Below are 13,160 nucleotides of genomic sequence, written 5' to 3'. Positions count from 1 at the left end.
AACCGCAAAATGCTTTAGCTGATTTAATCCTAGTAGGTAGAGTCCTGTGCAGATACAAAATGTATATCCGTAGATATAAAGTAGATATCTGAGGAGCTGCAGGATTCTACCAGGAACCACAGCAGCAAAAGCAGCAGCACGTCGGGCCACCGCTCAGAGGAGCCAGGGCCCTGCGTGGGCAGCTACTGTCGCATGGCTGTACTGCTCCCAGCCCTGCCGACTGGGGTGGGCATCAGGCTCACCGGCAGCTGTCCCTGGTCATGCTAGTGTGTGCAAGCGGCTCACATGCTCCCGGACAGAAGTCCCTTCCACGCAGCGGATTGCGTCTCCTATCCAGGAGCATGTGAGTTGCTTGAACACACTAGTGCAAATAGGCACAGCTGCTGGTGAGCCTGTTGCCCATTCCAGTGGGCAGGGCTGGGCAGGGGGTGGTACAGCCATGCCAGAGGAGCTGCTCACATGGGGTGCTGGCTCCTGAGAGTGGCGGCCCTATATGGTGTTGCTTTCACTGCTGCGGTTCCTGGTAGAGTCCTGCAGCTCCTCAGATATCCGCTTTATATCTGTGGATATAAAGTGTGTGTCCATGCAGGGCTCTACTAGTAGGCTCTAATTCTACTGATTTCAAACTGCAATGGAAGGACATTTCTTGATGGGACCGTCTTATTGAGTTTTGAAAACAGGTGGTGTTTTTAGGCAACAATTGTCAATGATAAGTAATAGTCATATCTAATTACTGAAAGAAACGGACACAATTGTGGACTCTGCATTAATCTGCAAAGACAAATTTTGTTGATGAGAACATGAGTCACTTGAGTCACAGTTGTGCTAACAGATGTTATAATACTCAAATGGCCAGAGAGAAGACTAGACTCCATGCATCTCTCTCACAACTACACACACATTTCATTTGAAAGACTTGACTATGAAAGGTTCAGTCTGGATCATAAACCTAATGGTTTTTTTCCACTCAATACAGCACAGTGGGAATGGCCCTGGCTTGTAAATTGAAATGCTTCCTTAATACATATTTAAGAGAAGCTCAAGTCATGGAGCATATTTGAACTAATACGCCAGTGTTCCATAATACTGGAGAATTTTTTGAACTTTCTTCACAGCACTCCTTTATGAACATCTGACATTTAAAATTAATACTCCAATTGTTCTTGTTTATAGTAATTAAATAACTATTTCCCCATCTTACTTAAGCTATCCAAAATGAAGCTATAAGCTAAAAACACGAAAAAGTATGTAATTTTTAAAGACGACAGCTAGAAGAAGCCATTTTCAGGGGTACGGGGCAAATCATCAATATTTTCGTAGATTCCAAGGGCAGAAAGAACCATTGTCATCATCTAGTCTGACCTCCTGCACATCACAGGCCACAGAGCCTCACCCACCCTCCTAGACCCATAACCTGCGTCTCAGTTACCAAAGACCTCAAATCACGTTTTAAAGACTTCAAGTTACAGAGAATCCACAATTTACTCTGGTTCAAACCAGCAACCCCCGCACCCCCGGGTCCCTGCCAATCTGACTAAGGGAAAATTCCTTCCTGACCCCAAATATGGCCATCAGTTAGACTCTGAGCATGTTGTCGAGACCCACTAGCTAGACACCTGGGAAATAATTCACTGTAGTAACTCAGAGCCCTCCCTATCTAGTGTCCCATCTCCAACCACTGGAGATATTTGCTACAACAGTCATTGTAGGCAATCATACCATCCCTTCCACAAACTTATCTAGCTCAGTCTTGAAACCAGTTAGGTTTTTTGCCCCCACCTTTCCCCTTAAATGGTTGTTTCAGAATTTCAGTCCTCTGATGGTTCGAAACCGGTGTCTAATTTCAAGCCTAAACATGTTGATGGCCAGTTTAGATCCATTTGTTCTTTTGTCAACATTGGCACTTAACTTAAATAACTCCTCTTCCTCCCTGGTATTTATCCCTGTGATGTATTTATAGAGAGCAACTGTATCTCCCCTCAGCCATCATTTGGTTAGGCTAAACAAGCCAATCACCTTAAGTCTCCTCTGATAAGGTTGGTTCATTCCTCTGATCATCCTAGTAGCCCTTCTCTACACCTGTTCCAGTTTGAATTAATCTTTCTTAAACATGGGAGACCACAATTTCACACAGTATTCCAGATGAGATCTCACCAGTGCCTCTGCTACTTTGAACCCAGATGTTCCCACCTTATAGCAAAAAATCCTGTTATTAGTCCCTAGGTACATGACCTTGCACTATTAAATTTCATCCCATTTCTATTACTCCAGTTTTTAAGATCATCCGAAACTTCATGTATGATATTCCGATCCTCCTCTGTTGCGGCAATACCTCCCAACTTTGTGTTATCTGCATATTTTATCAGTGCACGCCTACTTTTTGTGCCAAGGTCGTTAATGAAAATGTTAAATAAGATTGGCCCTGTAGTGGTCCCTCACTCTCAAGTGGGGAGGGAGGTCACTCCACCTTCTTGTCTGAGGCAACAGTGCTTGGGCTCAGGATGCGCTGGCGGGGCCAAGTCAAAAGCAGTCTATAGGTCTGTGGCTGCCCAGTAGAGGTGCACAAGTAGCAACAGTCTAAGGCTCTCGCTCTCCTTCAGATCAGCTGGGCACTGAGCAGTCTTTAGCCTGCAGCCTGGCAGTAATTAACAATCTAATGCTCTGGCCCTGTGGGCGGGGCAGAGCAGGGGGCAGGCTTTAACCTAAGCTGTCTGGCTGAGCAGCCAACAAACATTCAGTTCAGGCTTTGGGTAGGGATGAACACCCACACAGTCTAGGGGCTCCAGAAGAGGGGGCACCAACTGAGTCAAGTGTCCTACTTCGATGAACGGTAGGTTCACACAGGCTTCCTGGCCTATGGTGGGGAGTCGGCCACCCCAGGGGTGGGGTGGTAGGGGTAGGGGGATGTGGGCCGGCATGACTCCACCGCGTCCCAGCCCAGGGCCCTAACAGTGGCGGAGTGGTCCTCCACTGAGTTAAGCTGGGATCCAGCTGTAACACACTGACCTCAAGTCAGTCAGCAACATAGCTGGACAGTCATCGGCTGCCCCTGGGCTACTTCCTACCTCCCAGGGATTTGGTACCTTTGTAATCCACAGGTCCTCTGGCTCCTCCGGGTACACAGCGGACATTAAAAATCCTTGCTATTGGGCTTGTAATTTCATATGCCAGTTCCTTTAATATTCTTGTATGGAGATTATTGTGTCTCCCTGAGTTGGTCCCATTAAGCTCTTGGAGTTTGGTTTCCACTTCGGATGTGGTAATTTCTACTTCCATATTCTTGTTTTCATTAGCCACAATGCCACTATCCCTCAATTCCTCAATACCCTCATTAAAAACCAAGGCAAAGTACTTGTTTAGGTGTTGGGTCATGCCTAGATTATCTTTAATTTCCACCCCATCCTATTTCTTTCCTTATTTTATTTGTATGGTTAAATAACCTTTTACTATTGTTTTTAATTTCCTTTGCAAGGTCTGACTCTGCTTGACTTTTGGCAGTTCTCACTTTTTCCCTACACTTTCTAACCTCCAAGAGGTAAACTTTCCTTGCTGATCCATCCCTTCTTCCATTTGTTATAGGCTCTCTTTTAATAACTTGTTTCAGATGCTTGCTCATCCAGTATGGTCTGCAACTCACCCTACAATTGCTTGGGATGCAGGCTTCAGACAGTTTCTGTAACTTTGACTTAACATAATTCCTAGCTTCCTCCACATTCAGATACTTGAGTTCTTCAGTGCAGTACACTCTCCTACTTCTCTTAATTTTTTTAAAGTTTGCCTTATTGAAATCAAGAAGACAAGCTGCAGACCTATTTTTGTTTATCCTTCCATTTAGCTCACGATCACTTGAACCAAGATTGTCTTCCACAACCAGTTCTTCTAGGATGGTCCTCACTACTTATCAATACTAAATCTAAAACGGCATCACCTCTTGTTGGTTCAATGATTATTTGGTGAAGAAATCTGTCAGCTATCACATCCAGGAATATCTGGGTCCTCCAATATATATCTGGAAAATTAAAGTCTCCCATAATCACATAATTCCCAGTAGGATTTATTTCATCAAAATACTAAGGAGGTCTCTATCCATATCCAAATTGGATCCTGGAAGGTCCATAGAATATCCCAAACACTGTGTTAGTGGAGGGATTATATATATATAGTTGCCTTCACCTCCTTTCTAAACCAGGTCAGTTTTTTAACCAGTACAGCTCTCTTACTCAATTGTAGCTTTTTTGGGAATCTAATAAGGTGTTCTTACAAGATTCCCATCATTCACATTTTTTTGATTAAATTCTTCCTCCCAGCTGACTTGGTTCATAATTGGTTTTCAGCTTTTCATCAAAATTTCTTAGACTGTAAGCTCTTCAGGGAATGGACGGTTTCATCCTCTGTGTGCTCAGTGCATAGTTCACTGTGGACACCATCAGAATACAATAATAAATAACATTCATATTTCATCTTATTATTTTAAGAAGAAAGAATGACACTGCTTTATAAAAGGTTATCTCATGTACCCAGAAAATAAAATCCATCAATTAAGTCATGCACCAAGCAGAAAGTGAAGAATCTTCTGAGTGCTTAGGTATTATTCTCTGAAGACCTAAGGAATAGTAGGTATTTCCTCTTATTTAATAATAATTCTAATCCAGCTCTATAAATTGCAGAGTATTATTAGTAATTTTTATATACTGAATTAGGGTTAGTTTAGCTAATTAATACTTTTTGGTAAATTAAGAAGGCCTAATTCTATTCCCTGATACTACAGATACCATATCTGAAAAACGATGTAGATGAGAGCTGCCAATATCCATTGATCCTGTCCTCCACATTTGTGAAGACAAATCACTGAAAAGGCAGCCTGCTTAACAAAAGAAGCTAGTTTTAACAAAACCCATAAATGCTGTTTTGATGTATGAAAATCACAGTTTTGAAAGCAGTTAGTAACATAAATTAAAACTTTGCCTCTGGACTCTTCACTGATCTGTAGCTAATAAGGAGCTCTCTAAATACCTGAAAGTTTACATATAAATTCAGCAAAAGCAGAGATCCAAATGTAAAACTGAGCATTTGTGGATTTGGTTAGTGATGAACCACCCTCCAAAGGTTTGATTCTGATGTGCAAGTTTAGATGATAAATTTAAATACTTTGGTCTAGAAATTTCACAGGATCACCGCCTCGCAAGATGTTGCAGGTAGACAGACTAGGCACAAATAATGCTCTTTCATAGTATTCCAACTTTGCATTTTGTGTTGCAGTAGCAATACAGAACTGGGGATAAGATCAATGATGTTAGATAATGGGATTTAAACACACAAATAGATTGTGGCACAACAATTTCCCAGCATTAGTTCTCCCTTTAGAAAGGTGTTTATTAACTTCCTGGGTCTTTACCTTGCAAACTTTGCTTCTTGTGAATATTTCTCTAATTCCTTTTTGAATATGTTTACCCTTTCAGCTTTTGCTAATGCCTTTGACAGTTACACATACATGACCCTCTGTAAAGACATTTTTGTTAATATCCATTGTTGCCCAGGCCTTTCATGACTTCAGTTCATGTTCTCTTGTTTTTAGCCTGTGAAATAGACAGTTTGAAGAGCAGCTGGCTAAATCTGAACCCAGGCAAGACTGACTGAATACTAGTAGGAAGATGGAAGACCTTTGAAGAACTTGCTGCCTCTATACCTTTCTATTGAGGACATCTGCCCACTGATTGTTAAGCCAGGCTGCTGCAACATTGGGCTCCTTTTGGACACCCGAGCATTTTTAGATGCTCAAATAACAATGTCAGCACAGAACATCCACTTACATCTGTCAGTGGACAGAAGAATACCATTTCCTAACAGACTCAGATCTGGCTACAGTGATCCATACATTTGTGACTTTCGGGCTGGGTTATTACAATTGATTATATCTGGGATGACATCACAGACCCTGAAAAATCACCAAATAGCACAAAACAGCAGCTCATTGTTTAGCAACACAGGTAACTGTGAACAGATCACCTAGTTGCTCTTTTCTACACAGTGACTGCCACTGAAAATAAATTCTAATCCCTGGTCTCTGTCCTCATATTTAAAGCCCTCAATAGGAATGGGCCTATATTTCTAAAAGGTTGTCTCTCTATGCAACATGACTTCCCATGATAGTTAGGCTCTGCATGAAAATATCAACAAATAGAGACAGGCTTGTGAGCACAGGAGACAAAACTTTCACAGCTGAACCTCAACTAAGGAACTCACTCCCAGATAAGAATGATTTGGGGCTTTCTTTGTTCAGGACTACCTGCAAAACCTTTTCCTTTCTTTCTTTTAATAAGGGCTTCACAAGCACATAGACCCACTCCTTAAAACACACACACACAACTAAGCTATTTTTCCTATAGGCTGGGAAAAAAGAAAGAGAAAGATATTTTTTATTTCTTTTATTTTTAAAACAGAGCGTATCAGATAAATGGAAAAAAACTATTAACATTTTTAACCAGCTCTAAATTTTAAGTATTTGGGAGATGCCTAGATTCTACAGTGTTGTGGGGAGGGGCATATAAGTACGTTGATAACATACAATAAGATAACTATTATTCTGTGAAATGGCTTTTACCTTTTCTACCGCTATCTGAATAGCTGATAGCTTTTTCTAATTAATGCAATTCTGACCCAGACAGTAGCTATGCAAACATACCCAGTGGCTGTAATCCCTGGGAGTTTCTGTGATCAAGGTGATTATCTTCCTATGTACCTTTTTCAATGTTTAAATATTACCCCTGTAATGTGATACCTAGAACTGTCCACCGAACAGCAACTACATAATCAGGAATGACTGCTATGAAACCACAAGCATGTCAAAGCCTATGCTTACTGCTCACATACCAGCATTACTATGAAATGACAGAGTCATATTGTGTATTACTGACGTACAAAGGAGCAGACCAAGTATTCCACTCTGCTTGAAGCAAAAGACTGAGAAATTAACCTGATTGATCAACACTGGTTAAGTTCAAAACAACGCAATTAACTCTTTATCAAGTCAAGTGTTGGTACAAATTTGTACCAATTTCCTTATATTGGGATTTCAAGCAATATTTAAAATTCTATTATTCTTTTATGTTTGGACTATGCAACCTGGTGTTTATTATCTTCTGCATCGAACATCCACATCAATAGCACATTTATCTCTGCAGACAATCTTTGGTGGGTGCAATCTCTGCGGGGAAAAGAATATCAATTTAAATGTTCTAGAGTTCCTTAATGCACAGTAAAACAAAGTTAAAAATAAATAATAATTGGAGATATACCAATCTCCTAGAACTGGAAGGGACCTTGAAAAGTCATTGAGTCCAGCCCCCTGTCTTCACTAGCAGGACCAAGTACTGATTTTTGCCCCAGATTCCTAAGTGGCCCCCTCAAGCACTGAACTCACAACCCTGGGTTTAGCAGGCCAATGCTCAAACCACTGAGCTATCCCTCCCCAATTAATGCAATTAAATTGATTATGCCTTGATCTGCATGCTATTATGTTCTACAGATTGCAACAGTAAGTTTATTCTATCTAATCACTCCTGCAGAAATATATACAGTTTCTGAACTTGGTAACATGGATAAGTACAAATGGTTTGTACAATCACTGGATCAGATTTAAGATTAGCATATACTTGTAATTCTTTTTTGCCGCAGGATGGACAAACCAAAAGATAAAGGGAATGTGCTTCCCACAACTGAACACAGTGGGTCTTTGTCTGGGCAGATGAAAAGGAGAGATGGCCCCACGAAAAGTCCCCACTGCCCTGGGTTATGAGGGGAAGGAAAAGGAGGCAACACCTGAGGTGAGCAAGATAGAACCAGAACCCAGCTCAGATGGGGTAGCACTGACCTACCAGGGGAAGGATATTTATATCTTATGCCCTCCAGGTGGAATCCTTGCCACCTACCTGCCGACTAGTAAGAAGGAGGTAGGACACATGCTGATGGCATGATGCAGTGCCAAATAGGCATGTAGCTTCAGTCATCTATGAACAAAACTCTCGTCTCAGATCCACGAGACATTATTGGATGGATCTGAGGGGAGATTTCTGGCAAGTATATTTTATTGGTTGTCCGAGGATTCAAGCCCAGGATATTAAATATACTTTTTTAATACTATGTAGACTCAAATAGTGAAGAAATGTTCTCGTCAAAAAAAAAAAGCCTCAAAATCAAGGAGCAGGTAAGGGCATTCACTAACGGGACACGTCTCAGATAGAAACATTGCATATGGGCCTAAATCACATTTATTCTGGCTGCCATATTAACTATCTCAAGCCTCCCAATTATTTTGAATTCACCTTTCTTAATTGATTTAAAGCATTCTAATAAAAGCTACAGGAAAAGTGCTTTCTCTTCCCTCTCACATTATGTTGATGCACAAAGACATTAATTGATGAAAGCCACCTTAGGCAAAGCATTCAAACTGAAGTTGATTATACTACCAATTAAAGAATAAACGCAAATGTTACCAAGTTTCCAATTAGGACATTTTAGGGGGCAAAATATTACAGCAGATTTATGCACACTCTGCTTACTCATTTTCAAACTTGATAGTTAATTATGAAAATCTTGTAGTTCACCGAGGTATTTTAGTATATGGACAGATCCAAAATATAAATGTAAATATTTGTGACTGAATAGAAGAGACAAAGCATAATCAGATATTTGGCTTCATTTTACAATAATATCTTAGTATGTTTAGTAACCACGACTTTTACAACACTATGTTGTTCAATGGACAAATCAGTCAAGTGCCCTGTTGAACCAGGAAATATGGCTGGATGTTTAATTGCATGAAATTAACTCATATCTCATCTAGCAGATTTTTGTACCAATAGCAGTGATCTCAAACTTGATCAAATCAAAGTTCATTTTGCAAAAAATACTAATGGAAAATTTACTCCACTGTTCTCTCAGCTCTAATAATGATAATGAATATTTGTTTGTTTATTTAGTTATTTTTGGTGTTCATACCCAGATGCTTCTAAGCATATTAAAAACCTAAAACCAATTATTACTGTAAGGTAACGTGGCCCAATATTCAGAGGCAGTATAAAGTATACAAATATTAAACCAATAACATTAAAATAAAAATATACAGTTTACATTTTTTGTGAGGTAATTATTATCAGTTGATGACTTTGGAAATGTCTCTTGTACATATATACAGTAACAATTATAGAACATATTCAGGAAAGGACATTTTAGTTTTACAGGGATTCTCAAATAAGTATTGCTAGGGAACTAGTTTTCATCATGTGCAGAAGGATGGTATTGTAAATACAGATGAAATAACGACTACTGTGCTGATGACAACCATTTTCTTGATTTTCAAACATTTATTTTCCACACCAGTATCTTCTATCAATTTCTGAACTGCTGCTATCAAATCAGGACCACATAGGGTGACCAGATGTCTCGATTTTATTGGGACAGTCCCGATATTTGGGGCTTTTTCTTATACAGGTGCCTATTACGCCCCATCCCCTGTCCTGATTTTTCACACTTTCTATCCAGTCACCCTAGGACCACAGTACATATAATGTCTTTCATAGAAATTGCAATAAAAATGGACTTTTTGGTTCTGGGGTTTCATCAAGGGTTTGTTAAGACAACTTTCAGTTCAGAATGGATGGCCCTCTAAAGAAGCTATAATAAAAGTCTGGCTTTGCTCCCAGGATCTTAGCACATTAACTATATAAACAAGATTCTTTCCTTTACTATCTGAAACGGACACGATGCCTAAAGACCAACCAAGAACAGAGCCCCTTTGTGCTAGGAGCTATACAAACACAAAGTATTAGGCAGGCCCTGCCTTGAAGAGCTCACAACATAAATAGGTCAGACAGCCACAGGGTGTGGAAAGGGGTGTACCGCACAAGTGGAGTGAACAATGTAATAGCAGCAAACATCATGTTAGTTTTTGAAGGGAAAAGGATTAGTTGGGAGGTAAAGTTAAATGGGAAGAAAATGGATGGGAAAGGGGACATTGCAGGGCAGGGGGAGAGGAGGACAGGGCAGCAGAGAAGTAAGAGGGGCAGGTGTAGAGTGAAGTGGAGTAATGCTGAGTTGCTTCCTAGACAGTTACTTAGTATTGTCTTTATGACATTTTAAAATTATGGAAATGAAATCTAACAAATCCTAAAATACACTCATACAAAGATTGATAAACCAGACACTTCAGGTGAAGCACAATTAAGCCATATTTGTTTGCCCAATTGCACTGGCACTTGACTCTCCAAGTGGGAAAGTTTGAGATCGTTCTGTTAGTTTCATTTCTGTGATACTTTCTCTTATGTAAATTCTGCAAAAACACCAGCATGCCTTTCTTTGAGACATGACAAATTTCTTATCTTAATGTCCAATTATGATTAAATAAACTATTCTGCCCTTTTGAATTAATGTGTTTAAAATGCATTTAGATGATTGTATAAAATGTTAGAATCATTGCTACATTATAATTAAAATAAAATATATAAAGTTTGACTAATTACACTTATAAAGCCATATTGTGATTTTTCAGCAGAACTCTCTATTGAAATTAATGGCAAGTTCTCTTGTGCTTAAAATCAGTGGCCCAATATGGCTCTTAGTCTTTATGATTTGGCAGGGTATTTACTGAGTAAAAAATTACTCCACATAATATAACTATAATTGAGAATTTCTATTGTAGAAAATTCTCTAGAGCAAGATAAAACATACATTTATAGTTATAGTCAAAATTGAGTAGATTCTAAAAGTCAAGCACATACCTAAGAACATATCTTCCAAGCATCAAGACGTTTTTTACATGTCATTGTGTAGAAACCCCTCATACTCACTAGCATGTTACAAATACCTATCCTGTCGTTAAGTATGCATAGAATGAGAATTCCACAGATGGAAAACAACCCCTAAAGATTTGTTACTTAGAATTCTACCTTGAGAAAGGGCTCTGCATCACTTCCTTCATTAAACTATATGCTTTTTGTCATTCAGTTTCTAATCTGTTCTAAGCGGTCAATATAAGACTTAGGGGGAAATGGTTACCTCATATATATGTTTGCTAAAACAAATACATAATACGCCTGTTCTAATGTCACTCTACAACAACTGTTACCGTGTGAGGTTTTATTACTAAAAATAAAACTAGGGAAAAATCTGGCTGGTTTCATTCTGGATTCACTAAGAGCCCAATCCTGCACCACTCAGGAAGTACTCAGCATCTTGTAGGATTGGGTTCTAACTGCCAATGAACCAACAATGTCCATGGTCTCAGTCCTGCTAGGTTGTGAGTACCCTCAACAGGAGTGCAGGGCACTCAATATCTCGCCTGCATGGAGAGTACTCAGCATTGTGCGGGATGCAGCCCTAAGTGACTGAACCTCTCTTAGCTGTGTCTTGCTTTTCTATTATTATTCATATAATATTCTTCTTGGGGAGGGTGGGAATCATTTTGAAATTGGAGAATGTGGTTTTGATATAGGCTATACCTATGTAATGTTACCTCTGCCAAGTGGCAACAGATCTCCAGGCCGAGGCCATGCAGGTCAACTTCCCAGTGGAGGAGAAATCAGTCTACTATATATGTAACTTGCTATATAAGAACTAGATATGGAACAGAGGTGGTCAAATGGCAGGTAGGTAGTCTCTTCTTTTAGGAATCTCAGTACAACAACCAATGCCCGATTTCCAGGGAGCAACTGTTCCTCAGAGACTCTGCCTCTGACTTTGATCAGAGACCAAGACAGAAAGCAAACTCCCCTGCTGCTCTCACAGATCCCTCTCCAAGGCCCACCACCTCGGAACAGAACTGTGCATAACCAAACTTATCAACACCACAGTATGTCTTGGAAAAACTGAACATTTTCTCACATACTAAGAAGAACATGAAAGACCATAAACTCCACCTGATACTAGCCAAAACACTATGCTCTTGTGTTCATTATTTCACCTGAACATCCTAATTAAAAATGAATTGCAAAAGGCTAAATGCTAAGAAAAGGGTGCTAACAAATCAAACATACAACATATTTTATGGTCATCCTTTAAGATTATATGTAGAATATAAGTGGAAAAAGGCAATGGGGACATTTGCAGGTTATTTTTTTATTCTAGGGCTCTGTTCAGCCTTTAATTGTCTGCACAGCTCACGGAAGATGTTTGAGAGTCCTTGCTTTCATAGCCATCAATAACAACGAAGAATCCTTGTGGCACCTTAGAGACTAACAAATTTATTTGGGCATAAGCTTTTGTGAGCTATAACCCACTTCATCAGATGCATGGAGTGAAAACTGCAATAGGCAGGTATGTGCTGTATATTTATATCTGCCTACTGTATTTTTCACCCCATGCATTTGATGAAGTGGGTTATAGCCCACAAAAGCTTATGTCCAAATACATTTGTTAGTCTCTAAGGCAGGGGGTTCAGACTTTTGTACTGGTGACCCCTTTCACACACCAAGCCTCTGAGTGCCACCTCCCTTATACATTAAAAACACTTTTTTATAGATTTAACACCATTATAAATGCTGGAGGCAAAGCAGGGTTTGGGGTGGAGGCTGACAGCTCGCGACCCCCCATGTAATAACCTCACAACCCCCTGAGGGGTCCCGACCCCCAGTTTGAGAACCCCTGCTCTAAGATGCCACAAGGACTCCTTGTTGATTTTGCTGATACAGATTAACAAAGCTACAGCTCTGAAGCCTATAGCCATCAATGTTGCCCTTTATTCTAAAGGTTACCTCACTCTCAGAAGCAGCTGCATATAGCTGAATCCAGTCTTACATTGCTCCTTAATTCTAACTTTTCCTGTACAGGGCAGTGGAGCTCATGGAAGGAGCAGCTGACAGTCAGTTCTGAAAATGGAAGTTCTAAAATGGAGCTAGAGCTGCCAGCCACCAGCAAGGGGCTCACAAGGCTGTGTTCTTCCTCTGCAAATGGTGATCACCAAGGAGGGAGCCCCATATAACAGTAAATGGAGGGAAAGAAGGCAAGATTTCCCTTACCTTGTCTCCATAGCCAGTGAAAGGTGGAATAAGCCCCAAACCTCTGCAGACAGTAACTTTACTGGGGGAAAGAGATCCCAGCCTCAACATGTATGGTCAATTTTTATTTTTTTAAATACAAAAGAGGTCCTGAATAGAACCAGGTTTCTC

General features: G+C 40.0%; 1 protein-coding gene across 7 annotated transcripts in view; it reads right to left on the bottom strand.

Moving 5' to 3' along the window:
• GALNT13 (polypeptide N-acetylgalactosaminyltransferase 13) overlaps positions 1-13,160 on the bottom strand; it is a 492,985-nt gene that overhangs the window by 39,445 nt on the left and 440,380 nt on the right. Inside the window, exon 11 of one of the 7 annotated variants that reach the window (XM_045032708.1) lies at positions 6,539-7,204. The exons of the other annotated variants lie outside the window; for them this stretch is intronic. Within the exon in view, the coding sequence (XP_044888643.1) occupies positions 7,133-7,204 (72 nt within the window). The 3' untranslated portion in view covers positions 6,539-7,132. Of the gene's footprint in view, positions 1-6,538; positions 7,205-13,160 lie in introns of those variants that run through there. 7 annotated transcript variants of the gene reach the window in all.

This window comes from Mauremys mutica, chromosome 10 (genome assembly GCF_020497125.1).
Source record: "Mauremys mutica isolate MM-2020 ecotype Southern chromosome 10, ASM2049712v1, whole genome shotgun sequence".
Classification (NCBI taxonomy): domain Eukaryota; kingdom Metazoa; phylum Chordata; order Testudines; family Geoemydidae; genus Mauremys; species Mauremys mutica.
The sequence above is the reverse complement of the archived record's forward strand: the minus strand, read 5'-3'. Positions and strand labels throughout refer to the sequence as shown.